Source organism: Xenopus tropicalis, chromosome 2, assembly GCF_000004195.4.
Source record: "Xenopus tropicalis strain Nigerian chromosome 2, UCB_Xtro_10.0, whole genome shotgun sequence".
In the NCBI taxonomy this organism is placed as follows: domain Eukaryota; kingdom Metazoa; phylum Chordata; class Amphibia; order Anura; family Pipidae; genus Xenopus; species Xenopus tropicalis.
This window is the reverse complement of record NC_030678.2, coordinates 106,719,936-106,733,206: the sequence shown is the minus strand read 5'-3', so window position 1 is coordinate 106,733,206 and position 13,271 is coordinate 106,719,936. Positions and strand designations below refer to the sequence as shown.

Genomic DNA, 13,271 nt, shown 5'->3' with positions numbered 1-13,271 from the left:
TCCCATAATTTTGAACTTTCTGGATAATGGGTTTCCAGATAATGGATCATATACCTGTTCTATAGTTTATATAAATTGCTGTGTAGGCATAGGGGCAGGCATTCAAAGTGGAAAAAAGAGAAAAGGCACAGGTTACAAAGTAATGATAGGTATACTAAATCATAATTTTCTTGACTTTTGTTCGCATGGTTTTTCTCCTCATGTTGAACAATGGCAACTACAGACTTCAAATAGTAGAAGAAAGCCTAGGTATCTTATCCCTGCACTGAGTAATCACAAACACCTGTGAAGCCAATAGTCCCAAACATTATGGTACCCTGAAATGAGGGGGACTATGTATAAAAGTGATGTAATTTCTACATGGTGAAACTGAAATACATGCTAATAACTTTAAATAAAAGTCTGGAATGTGCACTGAATTGTTTGATTTAAAATTTTACACTGAGGAGCAGAGGGGTAAATCAAAGAAAAATGTCCCAAATTTACTGGAGGGCACTGTTTTTCACCAGGACTAGCAGGGTTCACATCTTCTCTTTAAAGGAGAAAGAAAAGTTAAATCACTGAGGGGGTGCCCAAATGTTTTTTACTAAACAATCTTGAAAAGAATGTAGCTTCATATACAGTGTTTTTCCGCATAGTTATTATTTAGCTCAACAACAAACAACAAATAAAAACCTAAAATACAAAAGTAAAAATAGGTCTTGATGGACATTGTATGTGGTGCGTAATCTCCTGTTTAATTGCTTAACCCTGATATATACTAATTTACTGCAATCATCTACTTGAAAGCAAAATGTTTACTACAACAATTAGGTATCCAAGACAAAATAATATTTATTATAGAATCTTTAATAATCTGTCAATAATGCTGATTCTGTTTGTGTTACTGCTTATACTTCCAGAGGATATTTATTTTTTCCCAATTTGTCAACTGTGTGTATCCTGTAAGCCATACAGTGGATATACTCATGAAGTGAACATCAGATTTGTTTTAAGAACTTTTTGTATATTTCTGTAGATACTTCTTACATGGAGCATCACACCAAAAGATATGTTTGAACATCGGTCCCTAGACCAATTCGGCAGCTTATCTGCCCATGTAGGGGCTGCAACGACAGGCCTGCCCGACCGTTATCTGGCCCGAAATAAGAGTTAGTCGGATCAGGGACCACATCGGCTAGTTGATGTGGTCCCCGAACTGACTGTGCCCATTGTCATCTTCATAATTCGATCGTTTGGCCAAACAATCGAATTAGCCTAGGTTTGGCCGATATCGCCCAGGGGAGGACACCAGTGGCAGGGGAGTGGCAACAGGCATCTGGTCTGGGCTGCCGGGGCCCACTGGGTTTTTTCCCGGTGTCCCAGTCCGACCCTGTATGTAAGAATTATAATTATATTCTCAGTGATCTCTAGAGATACCCTACCTGTTTTGGGGGTAGCCAAAATCCCTAATAGCCCCAAACTGCATAAAATAATGGAAAATCTGACCCAGTTTATGCATGGAACCTTAATGAAATTATTCTGCTTCAGAAATACAGAAATATGTTATTACAAAACTACTCTACCATCAAAAACCAGAAGCAGTTTTGTCACACCCCTATAAGCAAATACAACCAATGGAATGAGTAAATCACAAAAGGAAGTTTGTTTAAAACCTGGTGTCACTATGTTTGAAAAACGTTCATAAAACCCATTGTGTACAACTCTATATAAGCAGTTATTTACACTTTAAAAGGTTAAAAACCCAAGGCATCAATTAGATGAATGTACTCTGGAATAGTATAAACACCTACATGCCAAGTTTATTTTAATTTGTCCGAGAAGACCATGTCAGCATAAAAATATCAGAGTGGTGGTGTTAAATCAGGCCAGAGAGTCACGCTTTCCTTCTGATGTGGCTTTCCAGATGTAGGACCATTATCTTCCCAGACATTCTGCTATTTGGGCAACACTATTTTAAAATATTCAGGTTACATAGACATAAAAGTCATTCAAACTTTAAGTTTAATCAATTTCAGCCCATGGATCAATTCTTTGTAACCCTCTTGGATCAATAATTATTGATATTACTATTAGAGGCCGATTTATCAAAATGTGAGTTTATAGCTAAATATGGGTGAAAGCTAGAACTCACCATTTGATAAATACGCTTCTAAAAATCCCATAGGAATGGACAGAACGTGGTGAGTTTCAGAACATTTATAAATATCCCCAAATAACTTAACCATAATCCTTAGAAGACATTTTTATACATCTTTGTTAATGGAGTCGTCTCACTAGATCTGCACTGCATATAATGTGGAACAGAGGTAATGCATAGATGTCATATGGAATGGAGGATTTCAGCAGAAGGAGTTTTCCTCTTCACTACCTCACTACTGCAGTATATAGTGTTAGTAAGATAAATATGTCCTGTAAAAGGGACTTTTCTATTTGTAAGCAAATGTTATGTTTTTCTCTTCAGTACTTAATTAATGTATTTTAAGATAACTTTTCAAAAACATATTTAAAAAATTCTTACCCAATTCCCATTGGAGAGTCAAAGAATCAATTAAAAGGTTAGGCAAGAATGCAAAATAATAGCATGGAGCATAAGCCTCATATTCAGTGATCTGAGACGAGTTTAAAAAGTTAAGATAATATTCAGCTGGGAAATCTTAGTATAATCTTTGGGTTACAGCAAAGACACATTTGAATTACTGTTTATGGAGCTGAAATGTATCCTAGCAAGAGAATTACATATGCATTTACAAGAGAGACTCCAAAAATTCCCCCTCAGAATGATGTATGTTTATTTTTATGAGCTACATTTACAGTAACTCAAGTCATTTTGACATCTGCCCTGCACAGCTTGGTAAGACTTGCAAATGTTGCTTTTTGGGTTAACATTCTGATACTTTAGTACAAAGACAGTTGAAAAAAAGTTACCCAACCACATACAGTAGCAAGTGGCAGTACCACAGCTTTGACAACTAAATGCAGCGATGTTATTATATGCATGATCTAGCTTGTAATAGTAAATGTATCCTGTAATAATAAATGTAATAACAACAATGTATTACAACTAAATACCATACATAAAGGCTCTGGTGTTACTATTTATAACAATATAATATACACCAGAGTTACACCGGAATATACACAATTATTTTACACTTTACACAGTATACAGAAATCAGTGGAAAAAAAAATCCTCATGTAGGAAACTAAGCTTCTCTGATTTCTCTGGGTTGACAGAGAATAGATCCTCTATTTGGCCAATAACAGCCCTGCTTATTAAAACAGTGAAGAAATGGTTCTAAATGTTTGCTTTTCTAAGAGGTGTTTAATTAACATTGTCATAATCGTGACCGTGTTTGTTATGTATGCCTGCTTTTAGAACGGTTCTCATATAAAGCAAATTTCCAGGGCTGGCATCCCTGGAAACTGTTTTTAGCTCTGCTGTTGGGTGTACTTGTCGTATTTGAAATATTATATTGAACAAATTCTACATATTTTTTGTCTTTATTTAAGGTAATATTTTATGGTAATATTTTTGGTGATGGCTGCTACTACTGATCATTCTCACAGAGTATATTTTAGTTAGTAGTTGTTTTGTGTTTATGAGGTTTTGATTGGACAGATCTGTTAGATGCTCTGCAGGCAGGTTTGACCCATGTGTTGCTTTTGTGTGATCTCCTAAGTTTCCCATGTAGCTAGCCAGCCATGTGCGGGTACAAGATGAAAAATATAAGCCAAACAAATTAGTGCTGTTGTGTCAAGTATACAGTGAACTATGGCTAGTAAATTTATAATAATACTGGTATCTGATCCCTTATTGAGAAACCCATTATCCAGAAAGCTCTGAATAACAGGAAGCCCATCTCCCATAGATTCCACTTTCAGCAAATAATTTTCATTTTTTATAATAAAACAGTGCCTTGTACTTGATAGAAACTAAACTGCATTAATCCACAGTGGTGGCAAAACAATCCTATTGGGTTTATTCAATGTTTAAATTATTTTAAGCAGACTTAAGGTATGGTGATCCAAATTACAGAAAGATCCAATTTACCCCGGCTCCGAAGCATCCTGGATCCTTTACATATAAGTTAGTTCTCACCTAGATTTTACAGGAAGGTAACTGGTAATCTCTGGTGAAAGAAAATGCAAAAAATTAAGCAACGTTTTCTTCCAAGATTATTCATCCAACGCAGCATATTTATGTTTTATTTGCACAATTTACTGTTTTGATAAAAAGCCTAAGGGATTGAGCATAGTTGGAAAGTCAAGGAGCACTTCATCTGACCCTCTGCCTGTAATTCTACAAAACCAGTGGAAAGCTATTCTGCCTTCTCTAATCTTTTAGTTATATACAGTTCATATAGGTGAATGTATAAAGTGAAAAACTGTATTCACCCATATGGAGTAATAAAGCATAATTTTTATTGTTGAGAATTATTAACCTTTAACTACATTTATGCCAGTATGGGATGAATTATCAAAAGACAGTTATGCTCTAAATTATGGGAAGGCCATCTCAAATGGAATCCCTTTTAAGCAAATAATTGAAATTTTTGTAAATGATCACCTTTTTTTATCTGAAATAATAAAACAGTAGCTTGTATTTGATGGCAGCAAAGCTTCATGTATACATATTGGTGCCAAAACAATCCTACTGGGTTTATTCAATGTTTAAATATTTTTCGGTAGACTTAAGGTAACAATGATCCAAACTATGGCAAAAAACCTTAAACCTCAGGTCCTAACCATACTGGATGTTAGATCTCATACAGGACAGAAAGGCTCAGGGGGGCAAGCAGCAAAGGCAAATGTTGAGCCTGTTTTGATAAACTGCACTTAACTGTGAAGCCATTGAACTGCCACCAGACTGGACCTGGGGTAATTCTAGGAATCCGCTAGCAGGTTGATACCCCAGACAACACTGACTTGTGGCACACAAATGATGGCAAGATGATGTTAGTGGCATTATCTACTTACTGGAAGTTACACCATCCTCACTCTGAAACTGGTGTGCCGTTCCCAAAACCCAAGAGCTAATTCATACGCAAGTTGCAGAGGAAAATACTTAGTAGGTGTCTAAAATGACACTGGTATTCTGGGAAAATGCTGCATTGTAGGTAAAACATGGTGATTTGCATTGTTACTGCGGCTAAACAAACAAACTAACATCAGATTTCTAAAGCAGAACAGCTCAATTATCAACAAAGTAGATGTCAACTGATACCTTGGTGGGCAGTTCAAAGTATCCAAAGGCATTGTGTTGGGTACAAACCTCAAATGTTGAGGGTTGTAACAGCTCTCTACTGACTGAAAAATAGTAAGCAGCTGTTGTGTTGCCTTTGGCTCACAAATAGTGTCACACTGAATCTAAGTGTGCAACAAATTGCAAATACATATACATTTAAGGCACATAGTTATATTTCAATTTAAAACAAAACGCATGCTGTATACAGGTATGGGATCTGTTATCTGGAAACCAGTTATGCAGAAAGCTCAAAAGTACGGGAAACCGTCACCCATAGACTCCATTACAATGACATAATTCTGGTTTTAAAAACAATTTCCTTTTTCTTTGTAGTTCAGTACCTTGTACTTGTACTTGATCCCAACTAAGATATATTGGAGGCACAATAATCCTATTGGGTTTAATTCATGTTTAAATTAATTTTTAGTAGACTTTAGGTATGGAGTTCCAAATTACGGAAATACTTTTACCTGGAAAACCCCCATGTTATCCCCATTCTGAATAACAGGTCCCATACCTGTGCCTGCATTTAGCTGTTTATGTACCAAAGTACAGACAGTTATTCATCGTGCTTTTTACAGAAGCATTTCTCTACAGAAGCAGGTTAGGGCCATTGCACATTAATGTTTTGATGAACTACCATGGGAAGTAGCACAGGTTGCACCTCCTTGTAGAGATGAAACCAATCTCATGCTCTGTATAAGCAATAATCACTGGCCGCAGGCTATTCATCGCACTCCCCACTGTTGTCTTTGGAAAGTAATTTGTGGAGATTCTTTGGGCTTTGCAAAGGAGCAATGTTGAATATGAGCAATAAAATCTAAGACTTAAAGACTCATTTTCTTTGACAGAAAATGGTTAATGAATTCAAAATATAAAACTGAAAATTATTTAGCTTTACCCCATTGTCCTAGAGATTGTAACCATGGCAACACAGTCAGTCTAGGTATAAGTATATACTGCATATTTTGGCACATTTGCTGCTTTGACTGTGGATAATTACTGCTGATACCAGGGAGCTTTCCACAGTTCCCAGAACATGGACAGGTTTACAGTTAGGAGATCGCTTTGACATATTTAAATGTTCCAAACAGGAGTAAATGGATACTTCTGTGGTGATATTTCTTATAGTGCTATAAAGCAGAAAAAAAAAGAAAAAGGAATGGCTACAAACCACAAAATCGTGGTAGGCAGCATTCTATGGGAAAGGTGCTTCCATGTTTATAAAAATATCCATGAGTGGGTTAAAAATGCAAAGTGTGTTCAAGGTGTTTCCTTTAGTGACTAACTGAAATATATATTTTGCAAGCATTCAGGATGTTATGAATCCTTTGTCCGGCTCATAGTTATATATGTCATATATGTACAGGAAGCAGTCCTAAAAACTTTAAAGATGCAAAGAAAAAAAAAAAATAGGGTAAAGCAGATGCTGGAACTAGCAGAGTGGCACAATCATTTAGTTACGTCTGTACTTCTGAAGAGTAATGTTAGTTACAAGTGTGTGATTTTAAACTTCCAGTCGGACCAAAGATCATGAAATATTAGTGACCAACCAGATGGGGTTGTATTTAACATTAAAAGAAGTCACTTATCATCTATTTATGATTTGATTTGATAAAATCAGAGAGAATGTTATACAGTTGTTGAGAACAATAAAGAAAGAGCTCAGCATGTTACCAAAATTATATACTCTCCCAATCTTATCTTGTAGTGCAGTATTGAAGAGTTCCACCAAAACAGAACCAGTGTAATCAGCAGTGTTGTCATAATGTATGATGCGGCCCCCTATGTGTGCCTGGCTATGCCTTCAACCCTCCCAACCTCACCCCTGATTCACCGAAACACTGGCCATATTGCAGAATTCCCACCACTATTCAGACCTCCTTATTTCACCATGCCCCTGACAGGACTCCTGCCTGTCCCACAGAGGTCATCAATATTAATCTGTCAATCAGCAGTCAGACACACTCTTGAAATAGCAATAATTTATATAGCAACACTATCACCATAACAGCAATCCATCCAAAGCCCAAAGTTACCTTTGGGAATGGTGATCTGACAGTTCAAATCATAATCCTGCTGCAGACGATAAAAAGCAACCTCCTGTAGTCGTGCTCGCTCCAGTTCCGAGAGGCTTTGGATGGGGACAGATTTAAGACGGACACTGCGCCCAGACATGCTTTTCCATGTAAAGTCACCCTGAAAAAGGAACAGAAAACATAAGGAGCTTTAACAAACACATTTTCCTGCATCAAATAAAATTGATTGTGATTACATTTCAGCAGCTGCACCAAAGAATTCTGTACAGTTTTGGTTGCACATATGATAACCTGGTCCACACATTAACACTGAGGGGAATTGGCCTAATTAATAAATGACAATCTTTCAAATTAGAAACTTAAAACACTGCACTTTTAATATTACAGACACTTTTACCAGATGTCCCAGGGCTTCCATACCAATACAGAGGGACAAGCAGCCATATAACATGAGAACTCTGCCCTGAATCCCTGTTAAGAAGCAAAGTATGATCTGTCTCCTGGTAATCACCGCCTACAGGGCATGGATACACTTTGCCAGTGTTCCTGAGCCACAGCAGGTAGACTTGCACAGTGGCCTTGTTAAGAGAGTTCTGCACATGCAAACAAATAACCTGAGAGGAACAAGAAAAACTGTTCTGCTCTTCTGATTAGAATGAGTTGGGTTCTCTAAGTGGGGTACTGTACTTGTGGCAGGATACTTTAATATCTGCTAAACCAACAGATTATTTATCATTTTATTATGTGGAATTTCTCATCAGAAGTCTATTTTTAGGTGTTTATTATCAGTTATTTATATAGCTCTAATACATTTATACCACACATTACAATGATTCTTTAGGCTCTTTAGAAGGCAAAATTCTATCATTCTTGCACCTAGTTAACGATGTTCATGTGGTGCTGAGAATGTTTAACAAGTTGAAGTACAACTTTCATGATTTTTCGTGTATTTGCATACCCTGTAAAAGCATACAGTCAGCTCAAAACACAATCCTACTGCAATTCTCTTTGGCTGGTCTACTCATCTCAAGGGTATCTCCACGCCAGTCCATAATAACAGCAGCTGCCAGGCTTACAGACCACTCCTTCTCTGCCATCCCATACACTGGCTTCCACAACCACTTAAGGTAAAATTTAAACCCTTTTGTACACAGCAGTTCACTGTGCCTCACCCTACATCTCAAGTGCCCACCAAACCCATTATGTTTTTCAAATGATCTACTTTTCAACACCTCACTCATTACCTCTTCACAAACATGTATTCAAATCTTTGGTAGAGTAGCACCAATTCTCTTTAATTTCCTTCTACCTTGCATTTGACTTTCACCCAATCTTTCTGCCTTTAAATGATTCTTTAAAATATATTTTCTCCTGTAGTGTATTCCTTTATTATATACTAAAGGGCTCATGTACTTTCACAAAAGTAGTTGTGGTCCCCGTAACTCCACCACAGTCACCACTTTCTTGAAGGGTACTTTGCATAAAAAAACCTAGCACTTCCATTGATTTGTGTTTGGCATTGCTCAGTCCTTCCTGCTTCCCATTCTGAATAATGTACTGCTGCACCTATTGACAAAAGGGAACCCTGGAGCTAAAGAAAACCTCCTGACCAAGCGGTAGCTCTAGGGTCCCCTTTACCAAAGGGAATTCCGAGGGACAATCTTAGTTATGTGACTGTATAAAAGCACAAGGCCATAGGCCTTGTAACTCCATGGTGACCTCTAATATCTTTATAAATTTTAGTAGGGGATACATTATTTATTGTAATTGACTTTGCTGGGGGGCTTGAAAAGGGGTGGCCTAATGAGAAATGGGGCAGGGGCCTATATTCCCCTTTCCTTATTCTCCTAGATGCTGGAAAGAAGAAAAGGAAGGCAAATAATTAAAAAACTATAAATAATATATGAAGACCAGCTGAAAAGTTGCTAAAAATAGGACATTCTCTGGCATACTAAAAGCTAACTTAAAGGTGAACTACTCCTTTAAAAAAGGAGCTGCCTATTATTCTATAACCTAGTTCTGTAATTTACAAGATACCAATACCTTAAAAAACACTTTTCCTATCAATATATTTATAATCAGTTAGAAACTATCAAATACTAAAGACTTTATTGCTCTTTACAAAAAAATTGCTAGGTACATACTGTTCTCACATTTTTTAAGATATTTGGATACAAAGTGTAAAATGACCCAAGACACATTTGCTTTCCTTAACTTGATATACATAGACAATGTTTGTTTTAAAAATATACTTGAAACTCTAATGTAAGCAGTGAAAATGGACATTTGTTTCAGTGTTTAGATATATTGTAGTGCCTTGCCAAAAACTGGTTTAAGAGGAGACCCACAATATATGAAATAATAACAGACATCAGCAAAATGCATTCTACAAAATGGGGGTGGGGCGGCAGCTTAAGGGATGAACACATAAACACAGAGTCTGCACTGAAAGATGAAATGTCCTACAGTTTAAGTAAAAATAACATTTTTAAGCTCTGGACATATTTTCATATCATAGCCCATATGAAAAAAGTTCTAGGCTTCGAATATTAGGCTTCATGAAACATGAAGTTTTATTTTCTTCTTCAAGACGTATGGCGGCAAATGGTAAACAGAGTTCATCGCTGCCTAGCACTTTGGCACTTACACATATACCCTGCATGAACAAAAACGTTTTTCTCACATAAATATTAAATATTCTTGCAGCATATTAATAAATGGTCGATAGCAAATGTTTGGATATCCTGCTAAATTCCTAGATAGCTATTTATAAATTCACTAACTGAATACAGCAGTTGGAGGAAGGGTTATATATAAAGAAGAGTATTATACGCTGTGGAGAACTAAAGCATATAATTATGGTTTATTATGCTCATTTAGGAATTATGGTACAGGCATCCATAAAAATGCCAGAATTGTGTGTGTGTGTGTGTGTCTGTTAAGAAGCAGCTTTAATTCTAATTGAGTTTCTTATTTCCTATTTGGTGTCCCACAAAAAAAAAAAGTTTTATTTGACCAATTAAATCCTTTTCCCCTGCCATTGTTGTTCTGTGTCTTGTGAATGTATTACTGCTACAGTTGGCTTTGTGACTATGAAAAAAGACCAATATGTCACTGGTTAAGCAAATTGATAACATTAAGAACAACATTTTTGCATTCAGATTAAACTGAAAGTAGGACTGTGGAGACTTATTCCCTCCCCACCAAACTCGATGTACCGCCTTGCCAAGAAACACACAATGACACCATAGCTTTTTTGTGGGTGGAGTTCGGCCATAGCTTTATTACAGAAATCTAACATCAGAGAAAATAGTCCTTGCCATGTATTACAAACTTTACCAAACATCGCAACAACATATTTATAACTGTTTATAACGAATGCCGGCCACTGCAAACGGGCATGTGAAAACCATCAAACACCACCAGAGATTAAATGGCCAAGGACTATCCCCCGCCATTTGCTGTGACAAACCGAAATGTAACGTATTTATATGTAAAAGTCTTTTTTTTTTTTTTTTGTAAAGAGAGCCTGCAAAGAAAATATAAGACATGCAATTGGGAGAACTAACCGACCTATGGTTACATGCTACTTGCTCTTAAACAGGGAGGGGGGGAGGGAGATGCTGCTCCGTGTCTGCAGACTGCGACGCTGCAGAGAAGAGCTGACAGGCAGAAAGGGGAGGGGGTGAGTACTCTGCTTTTCTCCCGCCCAAAGCTAGACTCATTAACTCTTTGCTTGCCGGAGGGAATCAAGACTGATTGGCTCCCCAGTCCCTCAGCGCTTTCTTTAAGCATTTCAGCGCCCTCTAAGAAAAAGAGTCCCTTCAGGTATAATGACATAGGGCACGGTATGGCAGAATTAGAGGGTGCCACATGTAGATAGATGTCAGTCTAGTGTTAAGCAGATAATGCATATTAAAACGAAACACTTAACATTTGTACAAAAACTGGCCAGGCCATTTTATTTTAATAATACATCATTTAGGGTATAATGCACCCAGTCCATGAGTATTCAGAATAGCAAACCAGCATGCACCACATGATTTTCTTGCCTACTAGATGCTTTGAGCCCCCCCCCCCCGAGTGAGCCAAGCCCCGAAAACCACTACTCTCAGTAGAGTCTGCCTGAGTTTTCAGTGTGGCCCACTTATTAGGGACAGTGCAATGGTGCCTGCTGCTTTAGGTATTTACTACATGTATAGGAACAACATGTGAAATGTATTCACATTCCTGAATTTGCATTAACAGTTCAATGTGTGTAGAATGCCAGAACCATTACATCACATAGAGCTGAGATTGAATGCAGGTCCTTGGCTGTTTATTCTAAGGTAAAGGAGAGAAGGAGACGATGCCTTTCAATAAATGGCTCTGTTCTCTTTCTAAGCTATTTTCTAAACACACACACATATTAACTTACACTAACATCATTACAAATGGCACACTCTAAACAGGTTTGGGGAGTTCATGGTCAATGAGATATACTCAGTTATATTTATAACTAACCTTCCTGAAAGCATAACACATAGTTGCAGGGACAGAATACAGGTTACGGGGCTGAATGCAATAAATGGCCTTGTACATCTTATTCAGTGCTCAGAACGAGTGTGTAGGCATAAGCATACAAATGATCAGAACAATCTGTACATTCTGAAAATAGACATTTCAGGTGTCGGGTACAATAAAGGGGAACTCACTAACTGCTGCTGCTTGATGAAAATTACTGTGTGCCCTGTGCAGTATAACTCCCCCAACCGTTCCTGCTATCAGAAGTGCCATAAAAGCTTTTTTTCAGAACCAAATAGTAGCCCATACAGTGAAACTTAAAAAAAAAACGCACAATAAATATCTAATAGTAGGCTGTTAATATAATGTTGGATTACTTGCATTATTATTACCATTTGTAAATACAGATGTGCTACTTCCTCAGGGTCAGACTGGGCCGCCGGCACACCGGAAAAAATCCCAGTGGGCCCCGGCGGCCCAGTCCGACCTTTGCCGGCGCTCCCCCTATTGACTGTTCCTCCCCTGACACGTTCAATTTATACGCGGGGAGGACGTTGGGTGGGGGCCCTGCGGGGGGGTTAGGGGGGCCCCTGGGGAGGGGGTAGAGGACACGGCTGGCTGGAGCACCTGCAGGGCCCCTGGGGCGAGAGCCCCGGTGGGCCCTGCACCCCCTAGTCCGACCCTGTACTTCCTTGACAAATAATTATACGGAATTATACAGAAAATATGGCAAGGCTTTGAATTGCTCACATTTCTAAGCAGCTACACCATCACAAAAAGCAAAATATACAAAGTTTTACACAGCAAACTGTAGTATAAAATGCAGCAATACAAACTATATTTCTGCACTGGTTCATTTTAACACAACCTTTTTTACAGACTTCAAAGTAAGTTTGGAAAACACTGGTAGAATATTTTTAGAATGATTTCCTGGCCACTGTAAAGGTAATTTTAAGAAAAGACAACAAGATTATGAGGAAATCCGCTGTTTGACTACTATGGCTCACTCTGACAGCATATCTCCCAAGCCAGTGTGCAATCTTTTAACTTCAGTTGAAAACCTTTGGGGAAAAATTCCTTTGAAATATTACAAATACATAAAATAAACTATTTGATGACGCAAATAGGAACATTTATCTTAGTGAGAAGAAAACCTTTTTTACAAGTTATAATAGGCACTGTCAAACTGGTGTTTATAACTGCCCTCTAACTGGTTACATTTGCCTTGCTCTAAACACACAGAAAACCAGACTTCTCCATTTATAGCAATGTAATATTTGTCAATATTTTACAGGAACAACTCCCTATATGCTGAATACTACTGGAAGTTTCAGAATTGGAATTGTTAGCCCAAATACTACATCACATTTCACAATGGGACCAGGCCTACATTTGTTGGGACACACCTGATGACAGGACAGTAGAAAAACTGGGAAACCCCAAAACATAAAAAATAGAAAAAGCTTTTCTGCTTTTAAGTA

At 37.7% G+C, this 13,271-nt stretch overlaps 1 protein-coding gene across 3 annotated transcripts in view; it reads right to left on the bottom strand.

Moving 5' to 3' along the window:
- Window positions 1–13,271, bottom strand: part of arhgap6 (Rho GTPase activating protein 6) — a 134,932-nt gene that overhangs the window by 27,196 nt on the left and 94,465 nt on the right. For all 3 annotated transcript variants that reach the window (XM_031895642.1, NM_001113031.1, XM_031895643.1), the window contains 1 exon segment: window positions 7,288–7,447. In XM_031895642.1, coding sequence (XP_031751502.1) covers window positions 7,288–7,447 — 160 coding nt within the window.